Raw genomic sequence first — 16,651 nt, 5'->3', positions numbered from 1 at the left:
AGAGTATCACAAAGAGGTTAAGGAAAAGATGTGAATCTCACAGAGGAAGTGCAAGACATGGTTGCATGTTTTAAGCACTTGGACATTTAGACTCTACAGTGGGTAAGAATGCTGACATACCCTCTTTGAGGAGGTCGGTGATTTCTGCCTGGTACTTATTCCCCACTCTGATCTCTCCTTTGTCAGCCAGGAGCGTTTTCTGCTGAGGGTCATACACCAGAGAGTAGAAAAATGCGTCCTGCAGCCAAAACACAACATAGACAAAGTCAAAGTCAGAGACCTAGGCACAAACAAAGAAAGCCCCATGCATTGAGAAGGCTGTGTGGTGTTTGGCCTGACAGTGAGTGGAGTCTCCAGTCTTCTCATTACTAAATGCGAAGAGAACATTCTGGGTCAACATTCTGAATTATTCATTCAGAACGGAGCTCAAAACTAGAACTTGTACACACACACACATCTCTATCTAGTAAAGATAAAACACACACTCGCACCCAGTGCAGGGTGTTCTTGCAGTGCTTGTCCAGAATGCTCTAATGTACTCACCTCTCTGTCTAGGTAGGACTTGAGGGCTTCCGTCTCATTGAGAAGAGTCACACAGCACTTTCCTCTGAACACAGTTACACAACATGTTATGATGGTGAAACCAAAGTCAAGCCATACAGGAGTAAAGGACAGAAACACAAATTTTGTTTCGTCACTCAAAGGATGGCAAAATAGACACGAGAACCGAGACCTTGAGGATATACACTAAACAGACTGGGGATGTGTCTTGGATGTATGTCAAACAGATACACAGGCTGCAAGGGATATCAGTACCAAAAGTATCACAGCTCCCAATTACTGCAAGTTAGGGATAGACTGATCCTATATTAGATATGATAATAACATTACAGCAGAGATGAGCGCAGATACCCGATACAGTAAGTGAGCTGCCTCTCTACGTACTCTAAATTAGGTGAAGCATGGTGCTCAAACGGTTAAATATGAGTTTTAAGGAAGAACACCTTTTGCAGTATGTGAAAATGTCCTCATATTCAAGTCCCTAGATGATCTGCTGAGTCTCTGCACTAGTCTCTGTGTGGCTAGTTAAACAGTCATGCTGCTTGTCAATTCAGAAAGCATTAAACAGCAAGCATTACTGTAAGCAGACTGTTGGGCCATTGTACTGCTGACATTGTTTTTTAAGTCTATGCTATGTAACAGTGATGATAAATAGATCATTAAAAAAAGTAGGAGTTGTAATTAGCCAAGGCTAAAACCAGACTCAGCAGTTATAAAACAGTCATGTAGTAAAAGTAACATTTGATTCGTGTTAGTGTGTTAGAACTACATATAGAGGTATCTTGGTATATGCTAATGTAGGGTAAATAATAAATAAACTAAAAAAATAATAATACAGACACAGACCGAGCAGTCAACAATATTCATATTCCTTCCTCTAGGTACGAGTGTTGCGTAAAGTAATAACGCAAAAAAAAAAAATAGCATATTAGAAAATATATGTTATCGCTTTCGTCATCATATTATTTGCTTAGAAACTGTAACACAGGCTAAATGTCAATCCATTCGCTTCCCTGTGTACTCTGTGTTTTCTTGTTAGACACAGCTTTGAAACAGCCATCCAGATGCTATGCTTTAATTACTCCTGTTCTCTCATTATGCAGAGCAAGTTATACTTCAGTACCCTTTCCTACACTGCTTGCAGTATGACTGGTGTTGCTAGCAAGCAGCTAGCAGCAATTCTAAAACCTGGAGACTTCTAGGCTGGCATACAACCCTAAGCTGTAGAGATGTACACAGAGAGGAGTTCAGATAAGTCTCACCATTTTTAAAGCAAACTGTGTTGATCTTTATGCATTTCACCATTTCTGCAGTCTAAATCCAGGAGCATACTAACAGCCTAAGTTCTCTACTGCGATCCGATTCCATCAGTGCCAGTAATGTCATCTCCACTCAAACACCGTTTACACTCGAGGATTCCTCCTTTCAGCTTTTCACTTGTCACAAAATAATGATGTGTCTCAGACACACAATGTTAGCCAAACAGTCATCCTTGGAGTATTTCACTCACTTGCAGTTCAAGTCCAAGATGTGACATTGGTCAAATTATTTCACCCTATTTTTATAGAAAATGTACAAGACTTCCACACACACACACGCGCACACACACTCACGCACACCCCAACTCATGTATAGACATAGAAGTGTTTTTACCTGATGTGTGTAGCAGGCAGAGACTCCAACTGTCTGGAGAGGAAGAGTTCTCTGTGCCTTAACTGGTGTTTTTGTTTCTCTGGCAGGTCCAGCATCTCAGGGTTCTCCATCTCCTCCTCCAGCTCTCCTGTGGACAGGAGGTCAGGAAATGTTTTTATTACGCCACCAGCAGATCTGAATTATTGACTGAATTGTGACTATACCATTTAGGGAAACAGACTGAATGTTTTCCAATATGCGGTATATAGAGCTGCATTCTTGATTTTTTTAACCATGTACAAGGATTCAGAGCTCCAAACAGACCAGTCTGCAGATCAGTGTGCTGCAGTCAAACACACAGGTATCATAGATGATTGCTGTTGCTCCATACTTTGGTACATCGCCGTGACATTAGATGGTACAGGAGTCGCACATTACATTCGCACAATGTCTGAGTGGACGTACCAATATACGCTAATATCACAGACTTTGAGAAAATGTACTGCTCTGACCTCGTATATTTCTGCATACCTCAGGTGATACAAATGAAAATATACATGTACTGTTGGTTGTTTGAAATGTATAGAAACCAGCTTAGAATTTCATCATGCAACCTTTTTAGGTATATTATATAATAAAGAATGCCTGCAATTGCATCACAAATCTCAAAACATACAAATACATTTCAGGTGTACTGCCAAATACCATGTATGTACGAGTTAAAGAGTAACTCTTTATAAGGAATAAAACATGATCTGGCATGTTGGGACAGGAAAATAATAAATGTGGTTGTGTGGTATTTATTTTTTATTTTTTACTCCATAGAATACAATCTTCTGTTAAACACAAACATGCACTTATTAGATCATTGTAAGATTTAAAGTCGCATCCAAAGTTAGTTATTATGGGGTCAGAATTGTTTCGTTATTCTGAATAAATACACTATGATCCACAAATAAATATAAAGAGTTTCACAAATATTTTTACAAATTTCACAAAAAGAAATGAAATTCACAAATAAATAAAATGGGATTTGCAAATAAAAAAAATTTGTAAATTGTATTTATTTGCGAATTGCTTCCTGCTCATTTGTGAATCGCGTTCTGTGCATTTGTGAATCACTGCACGCATTTGTGGATTGCGTTCTGTGCATTTTGAATCACTGCACGCATTTGTGGATTGCGTTCTGTGCATTTGAAGCATTTCTATCGTCAAGACGTGCACATAGTTATAGTATGTACGTATACTATAGTTATAGTATCCACTTACATCACAGCAGCTGCTCTTTTAATCTCTTGAAATTAATACATGCAGCTTGTCATGTTATGCCCTCAGTCCTGAAGTCCTTTTTCACGTCAGGAAAAAAAGAAACAGCCTTATGCCGTGTTCACATACAGTGATTTTGTCTCCTGTATAATTTGCTGTACTATGAAGTCTTCAGTAGGCGTTCCTACTACTGTTTGCAATAGTAATAATGTTTATCACAGTGCTGTGCAACCAACAGTCAGAATCGGTTTTCTTGCAGCTAAAATGAAACGTTTTGGAGGGAGATTTGTTTCTTGTACATAAAGTTCAGCGGTGTATATCTGAGTCATATCAAATGAGATGATGGAGAAGCAGTGTGCGCTTATCGACACTATTACGTCCGCTCTACTCCAGTTGGTAGCTGATGCATGAAGTCGCTCCGTATTTGTGTAAAGTTAAATGTTTTGCACGACTGGCACGTTGCTGGACACTTTCTTGTTTTCCACCAGAATCTGACTGATGTGTAATTCAGCCCATTGCAGCATCAGGGATTTTGAGATCTAGGATTGCAACCAGAAAGTAGCTCAAATCAAATTAGTTAAAAATAAAAAGAAGCTGAACGAGAATCTAAAACTGTTAGGGTGAAAAAAGCCAAAGAAATGAAATCAGACTGTGTCAACAAAGTCTCACCACCTCACAGGATTCACACTGGAGTGAACTTAATCTCTGTTCCTGGGTAATCCATTTTAGAGAAGCAAAGAGGACATTCTTTCGCCAAAAAATATCCTACATATATGTGGTGTATAGACTGAGGGTGCAGAGTGGAGAAGAGTGGAAGCAGAGTGAAGGTGAGGAGGAGGAGGAGGATATGGGGAAAGAGAAGCCAGAGTGTGCTCCAATTCATGTGGAGTTTCATTAGAGAGAGACAGACAGAGAGCAAGAGAAAGACAGACAGAATGAATGAGAGAGGAGAGAAGAACAAAAGCAATCAAGGGATTTTCAAGGGGAGAAAAAGGTGCACCTGAAATCAATACGAATTCCTTCCTCTTCCTCCTCTTGCCACCCTAGTATTCTGAGCACACACACACACACAATCTGTATCTCATACCATCAGTTTCATCTTCATTTGCACAACACACAAATGCATGTACTCAACACCTAATCAGAGTGGTTGCTGTTCTGTGTCTTGTAGGTCTTACAATTGTGGCTGGAGTATTGATGTGTCTCTACAGAAGTGCGGGTCATGAGAGCCACATGGCTATGAACAGCCCTCTGCATCCTTGAGAGCGCCAGCAGGATGAGAGGAACTCACTACAGCCACAGTCCTTGGGGGGTGGGGGGGAGGAGAGAGAGCGCGAGAGAGAGAGAGAGAGAGCACACAAGAGGCATACATCAAGAGACCGAGAAAGAGAAACAGAGACACAGGCAGACATATTGAAAGAGAGACAGAGAGAGAGAGGGCAAGCATGAGAGCAAGTGAGATCATGTAAGAGGGACAGCTTAAGAGGCAGTAAAGACCGAGTGAGACAGCAAGAGAAAGAGAAAGAGAAAGCATGAGAGTAGAAAGGTGAGAGTGAGCGCATAAAGAAGCATACAGCATGAGGCGGAGAGAAAGAGAGAGAAGGGGGGGGGGGGTTTGAAAGAGACACAGGGAGAAATACAGAGAGAGTGTGAAAATGAGAGGTTTTGAGAGAGAGACAGGGTGAGAGAGACAGATAAAGAACAGAACACCAGAACCAATCTACTGGCACTGCACCCAGCCTATACTCTCCACAAATTGCCTCTCCATCTCACCTGTCCCAAGCAATTATCAATTATTGATGAATGAGTTGCTTTACCAGGCAGCAAGAGGAAGAAGAGGGGAGAGGAAGAGGCACATACACCCCCACTCAGGAAGGTGGAATTTAGGCTCAGGAGAGACATCGCACTGAGGAAAAGACTTAACTTTCCATTGCACTTGCCAAACAGCCATACACTAGTGCACTATGAACCAGAGCATCTGCCCTGAGACACACGCACACACCATTACATAATCATTCAGGTGCTGTAGATCAAAACGACCAGAGTCCATCCTACATCTGTCAGAAAGGCACACATGAAAGAAATGCAGTACTCGGATCGGTCAGGAGGAACAGGAAGGCAGGCACTTCAACTATGTATTAATTTACATCTTAAATAGCATGGTGTTCCTAAAGGTATTCAGTTTGTCTGACTGGTCACTTGAACTGAACGGGTTTGACCCAAATGTCTAAAACACAGAACAAGCAGCTATAACTATTATTTGGCGCCACCATCTCTTTCAGATTTGTTGTCGGTATACACCCCGTCTAGGTCGTTGAGATCAGAGAACCAAAATCTCCTTGACTGTGATAAATTATAAACAAAAAGGTGACAGCATTCTCACGTGTTGGTCCTATACTATGGAATGACCTTCCGCACTCTGTCAGACTGGCAAAGTCGCTGGTTGTGTTTAAGACCTTGTTTAAAACCCATTTATTAGAGGTAGCATGGGGGCAGTCTGAGGTGGCTTGGCCTTTGTGCTTTTGCTAGTGATAGAGTAGCTTTCTTTTGTTTTAAAGTCTTTTTTTCATATACTGTATTGTGGTTGTATGTAACTCTTAAATTAAATGTTTTATACGACTGTTTTGTGAAGCACCTTGGGCAACGTCTGTTGTATAATGGGTGCTAAATACATAATAAAAGAAAAGAAAAGAAAAAGAACTACATGAATCCTGGACCTAATGTGGAAGGTTCAGGTACAGAAATGATCTCTGGTTTAAATAAATCATGTAGTATATCATAGTACATGTGCACTGCACTTTTGAATCATGAACATAAATTTTGGTAGCTGGATTATTATTTATATATGAAGCACATTTGTACTGACACGGACACGCGTTTTTCTCTCATTCGTTTTAAATCGAGTAGCTCAAAGAGGTTATCAACCAAATAACAGGGGAAAACAACACTTTTCTGAGCATTTTTATTTTAATTTGTAAAATCTTAAATTATGAAAACAGACTAGTATTCATGTTTTAATAGTTTAACTATTAACAATAGGTTAACTGAGTCTCGAGTCATTTTCATATTAAAATGTTAAAAACTGAATTTAACAAAGCTAAACGCATGTGCTAAATCTTTTCAATGCCAACAGATTTGGTTCATGAGTTACCTTAAAACATTTTACCTACTGAATTTTAAATCATTATAGGTTGTAATGTGTCAGGATTGGCTTTAATGGAGACTACAAAGCACTTCTTTATATACACCTCTGGATAAAAGCGTCTGCCAAATGCCAGAGATGTAAATGTAATATGGGGCAAGTTAGTTCCTGTGTCTGCTTTAAAAGTCTTATTTTTGCAACATCCCATAGTTTCCCCTTTAAGACGTTTTTTTTCTGGAATCTTCCTCAGACGAGACTATAGAAAAACTCAGGGAAAGTATGCCACCATTTTATCCATTTTAAACAAACAACAAAATATGCATCTTCACCTACTCCTTAATGTTTACTTCATGCCTCCTTGTTTGTGGACAGTCAAGATCATCTGACTGTTCTGAAAGCCCATAAAAGTTCAGGGCTGTACCAAGTTCGTTTTAGGTGGCTCTTAGAAGTGCTTCTGACAAAGCATAATTCACACACCCAAATGAACTCACCAAGGGCTTGGTTATGAGCCAAAGAGCTCAAACCCAAACACGCCACCATTCTTGTTCTGTGACTACGCCAATAGTTGGTTCACTAGTGGCGCCAGTCATCAGCATCAATCCAGCATGTTGCATTGGCATTGGAGGACAGCAGCAAGAAAGAAAACAATCTCTTAAGAGACGGCATTTCATCAGCATTCAGCCTTTTTGTACAACTACTGTAGCCAACTATTATTGCAAAGCAAAGGGCTTAGCAGTCCGAATGATATCTACAAGCATCTATAAGTACTGATACTTGTAGACTGGTTGAATAAACTGGTTGACTTGCTGCTGCTGTGGACAGCCACCAACTAGTCAGAGGGTTTAAAAACAGCAAGGCAGAGAGATAAAGTAAACACAGCAGGCTAAGTGAGATTCGTTAGTTGAAAAGATTTCAGTCCAGATGAGGCTCTCTCTAGTCCACTGTTCAAAGCTACAATTTAAAATTTCACTTAAAATGTTATTCTTTTGTAAAGCTTTTTAACACTATTCTACCACATTGTACGCAGCGTAAAGGTGAGTGTGAGTCTATTTTCCTTCCCAATAGCCAGTTCTCCCATATAATTCAACAGCTACCAATCTGGGAAGGTGAAAACTAAAATGCGGCCAAGATAACCAAGCACATCTTGACAAACTGCTGCTCGAGCTACATTCCAGGCATCATTATACACTCTGAGAAAAAGCTCCATTTGACCTATTCTGCTTATATGAGCTTACAGAGTCCCACAGTTGGTTAGTGCCACTACGTCTGACATAAGAGAGAGCGAGAGAATGCCACCTCTTTCACCCAGAGCTTTGCTCCTGGCTACGGAGAACAGTGACATTGTCAAGATTTAAACTTACTATCTCCCAACCCTAGGAGGAACACTTTTGTTTTTTTACTGTGTCACTTGAGAGCAAAAACCTTTTTTTTTTTTTTTTTTGGGGGGGGGGGGGGTGGCTCCTGAAAGAATTCTGTCTACAGTTATTTTTACTGTCCTATATAAAAAAAACTACATAAAATATCATTGAACTGTGGCATAGTCAATTTTGGAATTCATCCAAGTTAGGGACAAAGTTAGTGACAATGGAGATAATGCATATGCTGGACTCTGTTGAGGAGCTTCCACATTGCATGCTCTCAGTAATCAACTGCTGAGCCACAGACATCCACCAGAAGGCCATCCACACAAATGCATTTAAAAGATTGGAATGTCCATTGTGTAATATGATACAGATTTTTTATTAATATTATGGTGCACATTGATTTAATTATTCTATTATACAACAAATAAGTCAAACAGGCTACGAAAAATGTCCTTCCTGAGTATGGCAGTTAGTTGAAGTGCATCATTTCATGTGTTGCATTCAACAACAACTATTAAGCTTGGGAAATACTGGACAACTCTACAAGTAGATTTTGGAGAAAGGCTGAGGGGATCTCATAAGTGTTTTAGTTACCTTGGGCAGTGATTTTGGTGATGATGTTCTAATTCATCCCAAAGGTTTTCAGTGACTTTGAGATCAGGGCTCTGTGCAGGACACTCAAGTACTTCCACTTCAACATTGGGCACCCCATTTCTTCATAGACCTTGATTTGTGCAAAGGAGCACGGTCATGCTGGAAGATGGTTTGCAACTTTAGTTCTAGTGAAGGAAAATGGTAATGCAGCGGCATTAAAAAGACATCACAGCATAACAGTGTGCCACAAACAGTAGCAACCGTTTAGGGAAGACCCACATACGAGTGTCAGGTATCCACAAACGTTTGGGCCATATAGTATAGGTTTTGGGGCCATTTTCTGCAATGCTGGGGTTTTGTTTTATGAATAAAATACTTTGGTGAAAGATTGCATTTCAAGCTTGAACAGATTCAATGTACGTGTCAGCCATCAGCTGTAGTCTGTGTGTTGGTGCAATTGTGACGCAAAGGTAGCAGATCCTCGTAAGGCCCTGGCTGGAACTAGTTTGTAGGGTATCAGGGTCACATGAAAGCGAAACGTTGCAGTTCATTGGGCGTCAACGAGAGAAGTCAAACACCCCTGAGGTGTTTTGTACTAAGCTTTTCTTAAGAAGTGGGTCTCTCGCAAACACAGAGACACAGGAATACACTCTCATTCTGGCATGACTCAAACCTATTCCTCGCTGAACCAAAGTTAATCTCAAGGCTGAGCAGAACACAGTGAGTTCAGACACAGTGGGCGAGGTGATTACAGGGAGTGGTCAGTTCAGTTCAGGGTCAAGTCCCTCTCTCTCTTTGTGTCTCTCTCTGCCTCTACACACACTTATATGTGCAAACACGGCCACAGCGCAGCTCCCTAGCTTCAGGCTCTGGCAAGGAGGAGCCAGCATCACCAAGAACAAAATATTTAATCTGTGAGTCATCTGTGAGTGTGTGTGCACATACACTGACTTAGACTGCTGAAAAGAGAGCTAGTAGTTCCAGCTCTTATATGTAGATGCATTCAATTCCCTTAGTGTCCAATCATGCAGGAGGAACTCCATCACTCTGCTTCTCACACCCTCTCCTGTTCTTCTCTTCCAACTCTGACTCACCTCACTTCCCATTTCATTTTGTTTCTCACTGTTTTCTTCTCTCCTTTCTTCTTTCCTTGCTGAAGCAGATTCAGGATGTAGTCCACACCCATGTGGTCCACAGTCATTCCTGCCATGCATTTTTCACATATTGCAAATATCTGAATGTCCATGGAGAGACTGCTGGCACTGCAGAGAGGCCCACAATCCGTGAACCCATACACACACACACACACACACACCTAACACCCCCACCCCCACTAAGTTCCTAACTGCTTCTGTGTGGTCTATGTGAACAAACAATCCCTCTGCCTCGTGATTAAACCTGTGTGCAGTGTGGGCTACTTTCATGCATTCACATTCGTGCTTTCTCTGTAGCACGCATATAAACATTCTATATTCAAACACTGATGATCTTTAACACTGGCACTGCTGACAGCTGTTCACACCACGCCTTGCCCCGCCACACGTATGAAACACACTAACACATTTAATGATTCAATCCTATAGCAGACATTTTAAAAACCAACTCTGCTTACAGCAGGAAAGACTGGATATTCCTAAGTGGATCATTCCAGTGCAAAATGACAGTTTATACCATTTGAGTCATGTCATTACTACAGAAACAAAGCTATGGGCACAAAAAAAAAAAAAAAAAATTATAAAAAAAAAAAAAACAATTGAGCAAACAAAACTGTTTGACCAAAATAGAAAATGCTGTACTTACCAGTTCTATGCTGAAAACAATCTAAAAATAAAATAAATAAATAAATACATTCTAAAATGTAAATATAGCTGCAAGCAGCGATGGTGGGCCCTCGCATGTTTTTTTATCGCTATACGGTGCCTCCCAGAAAACAATGCACGGTGGGCAAGTGCATGAAGTAGGTAAATATCAGTGGACTATATTATGTTGTTACTGACCCATTTGGGGACTGTAGGTAAATGAAACCCCACATTTTAGACAAACGGGGGCGCTAGTGAGCCACTTAAGAGACACACCTTTGTCTGACCTTTTTGTCCACACTTAACAGCCGACAAATGTGATGTATGTGTCAAATTTCAAGTTAATCTAAGAACGCCAAAAGCCTTAAATATGCCTGAAATAAAAGTAAACTTTGACACGATGCCATGGCAACGGTGTTTGAGATATCAAAAATCCGTTCGCAATTTCGCATTAGATTCAATCGCATGAATCCTCTAGGAGGAGTATTTAAAAGTTCATTGCATGCAACCGAGAAAAAAATCCACCTTTGTGACTGACAAACTTCCTGGGGCCTGTTGGTGGTGCTATACCCGGGACTCACAATAAGCACATCGATGCAATCGGAATCCTTGGCCGAATATACACACCGCGTGTCATCACAATAAGACATTTTTTGCCTTAGATAGAAGACACTTCCTGTTTCTCTGAATTCACCATAACTTGGTCACCTTGCCATGGCAGCACTGTTCGAGATATCAAAAATCCCTTCGCAATTTAGCAAGTGCAATGTCTCGGCATCATGTCGACCACTTTTGGTGTCAATCGCATGAATTCCCTAGGAGGAGTATTTAAAAATTCTTATAAAAGCACTTATAAAACAATCAAAAATGGCCGACTTCCCATTGGGCGGAGCTCATAGTTGTTCGGGTCGATGAGATCTTGATGCATACTAACTCTCGTACATGTGCGTACATAATTGCCCGATCTGTGCACAAATGTTTGTTTTTGCATTACAGGGGGCACTACAGAGCCGTCCTGCCACGCCCGTATTCCAGCCTTTGCCCAAGCCTAGCGTCACCCGACTCTGACGTGTGTGGCAAATTTAAAAAAAATAATAATAATAAAAAATAATAATAAACCCAAGCAAAAACAATAGGGCTTCGCACCATCGGTGCTCAGGCCCTAATAATAATGTTCACATGTGAACTGTGTGCTGCATGGTCAGCAGTTTGGAAGTGATGCAATGAAGCATTACTTCCTGAAGAGATCGTCCACAATCATCCCGAACAGTGTCCAGGCCTTTTCTATTCACATGCACACAATTTGTACACAAAAACACAGACGTTTAGAAATAAAGATCCTTACTGAAGGAATTCTTCACACATTCTTTATTCTGGAAGGAGTGGTTCAGATGGAATACAAACATCTACATTATATTCATGCGAATTCTGTGCCAGATAATCTGATGATGATTAATGTGTCTTGCATGTTGTCTTGAACCTCAAGATTTTTGAGACCGTTTTCTGACGTAAAAGAAGGTAACAGGAAAAGCTGTATTTATTTGTCTTATTATGTTTAAGAGACAAAACACGAGAGGCTGCTAAGACAAGGTCATTTTACAGCTTCTGTATTGCAAGTGATAACAGGAATGGTTATTGCTTCTTTTGTGTACTACGTACTTACAAATTGCAAATCTGATGAAGAGGAAAAAATGCCTCACAACATTGCTTCCTTAATATTATTGTTGTATGTTATTTTCCTATAACAGCTTGCCCTGTTGTGTTTTATTTCTGTGTACACAGACCACTTTAAAAAGTTTTGGATGTTTGCTTTTTTTTATGTCAAACCTGCCAATTTAACAGGGACAGTGCCGGAAGGTCCCATGTTCATTACTTACGTGCATGTTTGTCTGCCAAAGCGACGAGTGTGGCGGAGATGTCTCTGCGTCTGTAGAAACACACCACTTTGGCCTCCACGTTCCCATTCGCCGTCTGCAAATTAGCATGAAAAGCTGCATAACTCGGCCACCAGAGTTTAGATAAAAGCCAAACATACAGGTGAGGATTGACTCAGAATGACAGATTTAGACTTCTGCTGCTTCCTGCTCACTGCTGAAAGGAATGCAGCTATGTCGAGCAAAAAGCAGGAGAGTGAAAGGAGGAGGTTGCTAAAGAAAATGGCGTGTTCAAAATCAGTGGAAAGAAAGTTGTGGATAATTGTGAATGTCGTGATCTGCAGATGAGACAGAGGCAGACACAGCATAAAACATTCAGCAATTTCTTGCACAAAAGGAATTGCAAGATGCTGGTCAAGGGCACAGCGTTAGACTTTCACTCACCTTGTTGAGCTCCTCTATTCTTCTGATAAGCAGAGGGTTACTAGAGGAGTTTTCAAAGTAAACATAATCTGCAAAGAAAAAAAAGAGAAAGAAAGATCATCAGTGATGGTGTAAACGCAACTCATCAGCACCAAGCTTCTTCTCTTTCACAGAGATACAGGTCATTATACCAGTAATCTAGAAGTTCATGAGTGCATACTGACAGTGCACTGCTTTAAACCTTCTAGTTGTCTGCACCAAAGACTGCTTTGTAGCAATGAAGCACTCAATGGTCTTCTGTTATTTAAATGTGTTATACCAAAGAACTTTCAACCGTGGGGACACCAGCAGATGGCTGACTATAACCACATGCAATAATGTGCAAATGGAACAAATCATGTCAATAAACCAACAGATCACATCCAAGCTGTAATATCTGCAAAACTAGTGTCCATACTTAGCACCTTATTTCGTAACCCTAATCCCCCCATCCATTTCTGCTTCAATCCTTATTCTTATTGTCTTTGGCCTTACTCCAGGCCCAGCGGTTCAGTGTGCAGGCTTACGGCTCAGTGGGATGCCCCTGCAGGCCTCAGGCTTGGTGCGAATCCTGGGCGTAAACTTGCTAGTGTCAGGGCCTCTGGCACATTACACCCCACGTGTGGTATACACAAGCACACACACAGCTCCGAGTTGCAACCCTTACTACCCCAAGAAAAACTAGGAGTCCGGGGACTGAACACGGTGTGGCTCACCGACCTTTTTGTGCTTCCAAAGAGAAAACCCTTGACACAATAAAAACAGACCCTATGGCTAATTTTGCATCATGATGCAAGAGCAGAAAAATCTGTATCCTGTGCTCCCAGGACAACCAGACTGTGTTTGAGCTATCAGGTTTTTATCAGCAGCTGCTCAGCAGACTAATAGGTTAAAGTCAGCTGCTAATGTAAATGCACCAGCTTTGGTTTTTCCCACCTACTTTATTAAATAAAATCATATAGATGATGAAATATTTTACCAGGAAATCAACTTATGGGACATTTTCCAATTAGTGTAAACAAATAAATTCTTTTATGACTGCAAGTCTGATTCTGATAACGTGCTAAAATTCAGGAGGACACTGTCGGCTTTAAAATATACACAAAATTTTAGTGGCTGAAGAGAACGCCTTCAAGTTTTAGATGCTTATGAACAAGCACTTGGGGCATCAGAAATGGGCTTGTATATAAATGTGGAAAAAAAATTGTGGGAGGTTTTTACTTCATTATATGTATTCTTTTATGGGTTAAAACATGCTAGTACTCTCCTTAAGCGTACTTAATTAGATTCCTAAAAGGTGTGACTGTGCAAACACATAAGAGTTGCTCTCTTGCTGGCTAATGGATTTATGATTTGTTCATCCCGGTCATGTGAAACCCCAGCATAGTGCTGTCAATTACCTCTCTCACAAGGCAGTGTATTTAATGACTTTATCGCTGTACTGTGGACAGGTGACAAACTAAATTAAGCATGCTGAAAATAGAGACAATTTGGTAAAAATACAAGTATGTGTATATACACTTCTCCGGTAAAATACACATTCAGGGCTTTATAGTGACGTGACATACGTGACTTGACACATACTCAGAATTCGTTCTCTGCATTTAACCCATCCAAAGTGCGTGCACACACACACACACACACACACACACACACACGCCCGGAGCAGTGGGTAGCCATTTATGCTGCGGCGCCCGGGGAGCAATTGGGGGGATTCGATGCCTTGCTCAAGGGCACCTCAGCTATGGCCGGCCCGAGACCCGAACCCACAACCTTCGGGTTACGAGTCAGACTCTCTAACCATTAGGCCATGACTTTGTCCAATTCAGTAAGGAGACCAGTGATGTACGGACAATCTACTTAGTAAAGAATTATGCAGTCTGGTACAAGATCCAAAAACACAGCAACTATTATCTGCTGCCATTGTCTCTGTATTACAGAAGGATGATAAGAATAAAATAACATTGATGTAACTGTTACGGAGTACTAGGTAAAGGAGCAAAACCTTGTGGCTGCTCCACTAATCTTACAGCACGCTGCTGTGCTGGCTCGAGTCTCTCAGCGCCAGAGACGTCTCTGTGCATCTCCAGGGCACAAAATAGTCATCTAAGTCCAACTAGAAAGCTCAAATGTGATGTAAAAGGCAAAACTATGACTTTTGGTCGCTTCAAGCATGTGTAATATTTTATGACCTGAACAATGAATTTCACGTTCCAGTTTGTTAAACATGTTCGACTCGAGCTGGAGTGTCTTGGCATCCTCTCAAAGATAAACAAACTTGGATTCTGACTATTAATAGTTCATTGTTTTGATGCATTTAAGTACAAAACCTATAAAATGATTCAAATTTGAATAGGTCTATAACAATGCCCACTGAAGGGTACAAAATTAATACACTGTCTGAAAAATGGTGGTTCAATTTGGTTAGGGATTAACACTGAGGAACACACGAATAAGTGCTGCATTTCACACTAATGCTATGAAATTGAGTGAAAACTGGAAATTCTGTGGTTTTTTTTTTTTTAAAAGACAGAGACAGAAAGCTGTACCTTCACCAGGAACAAATAAAGTACACCCCCAAGTGCACTACAGTATAGATGTACAGTCTTCTAAATCCTTAAAAAAACTGACTTAAAAAAAATATATACACTGAGTAAAATCATGAAACACGTACTTGATCCAGCTCAACCACAACAGCATTGTTTACATGTTTTTACCATTTTGCCATGGCACTATGATGGGCATTGTCTGTTCAGCAGTACCAGATAGTCAATGTATAAATGTAGCATCTTCAAGTTTACATAAGTTCAAGTAGACTTCTACTATACAACTGCCAAGAACACAAAGATGCCTGGACACAGAAATGCACCAATTGTCTGTTCTGTCTCAGATTCCAGTTCTACGCATGTCAAAGACTCCGAGACAGTGCAGACCACACAGCTTTGCTGCCTTTTTTAAATGAGCTCAACTTCTACCCGAGGCTTTGAGGTCCTGAGCAAAACCTGGTATGGATTTGGATGGAGGAGAGCCTCGTGATTGAGCTGTGTGTCGCAACGTGAGGAGCTGCAGAAGACCTAGAGGCAATCCCGCTGTCTCTGAATGTTCATCATGCCAGTCTTCCTACCGTCCTACCCTGCATGTCTGCTCTCACAGCACTGGTTAAGCCCCCAACTACACACACCACCAATCGGCATGCTGCACAATTGGTGACATCACAGTGCAGTCAAATTTCCTGGGATCCAAAACATGCATGTTGCTGAGCCCTTAGAAGACAAGAGACAAGTTGAATAACCAGGACAGAGACAGAGGAAAACATGTTGAGAGAGAGAGAGAAAGAGATTCAGACACAGAGGTGCACAGAGGAACAGGAGACAAAGGATCTTTCCTGACCTGGCCACATCTTGCACAGGTTTAAGTGCAGAGAACACGCTCAATCCACACCTCGGGACATTTATACTGGGCTCCGGGGGAAATCAGTTACTATGGCAATGCCTGATCATTTAAGCTTATGTTCTGACACACACAGATTTACAGGGTTTTCTCCACTTTTGCCTATTTTTGACTGCCAACAAACGTTTTCCCTCAAACAGCTTTTTCAAAAAGGCAAACTACTACCTGGAACCTTTATTTGCTAGTCTTGTGTCTTCTGTGTACAAAGAGAAACAGAAAGAGAAACAAGCAGACTGGATGGTAAAGGCAAAACAAAAGTAGGAATGGGAGAAGTGAAATCTTTAACAGACTGGGGAAAAAAACAGCTTTCTGCCAGCTTTGGGGTACTATAGAATGGGTGATAAAGGTCAGTTTAAACTGACAATCAGCCGAGTGTACTAATGAGATAACTGGTGTTCGGGAGGAGCTGAGGAAAGTGGCAACTGGGCAAAGCATCCTGGCCTGATGCTACGGCACATCAGTCACCCTACAGAGAAAGGTTAGAGCTTCTGAACCTCAAGAATATAA

General features: G+C 41.0%; 1 protein-coding gene across 3 annotated transcripts in view; it reads right to left on the bottom strand.

The window, feature by feature from the left end:
* Window positions 1–16,651, bottom strand: part of mta1 (metastasis associated 1) — a 32,461-nt gene that overhangs the window by 10,492 nt on the left and 5,318 nt on the right. For all 3 annotated transcript variants that reach the window (XM_027172445.2, XM_027172442.2, XM_027172443.2), the window contains exons 2-6: window positions 12,677–12,744; window positions 12,236–12,329; window positions 2,215–2,341; window positions 544–607; window positions 121–238 (exon numbers count right to left, since the gene is read on the bottom strand). In XM_027172445.2, the coding sequence (XP_027028246.1) occupies window positions 121–238; window positions 544–607; window positions 2,215–2,341; window positions 12,236–12,329; window positions 12,677–12,744 (471 nt within the window). The remainder of the gene's footprint in view (window positions 1–120; window positions 239–543; window positions 608–2,214; window positions 2,342–12,235; window positions 12,330–12,676; window positions 12,745–16,651) is intronic.

This window comes from Tachysurus fulvidraco, chromosome 12 (assembly GCF_022655615.1).
Source record: "Tachysurus fulvidraco isolate hzauxx_2018 chromosome 12, HZAU_PFXX_2.0, whole genome shotgun sequence".
Classification (NCBI taxonomy): domain Eukaryota; kingdom Metazoa; phylum Chordata; class Actinopteri; order Siluriformes; family Bagridae; genus Tachysurus; species Tachysurus fulvidraco.
Note: the sequence above shows the minus strand (reverse complement) of the source record. Positions and strands in the feature narration are given on the sequence as shown.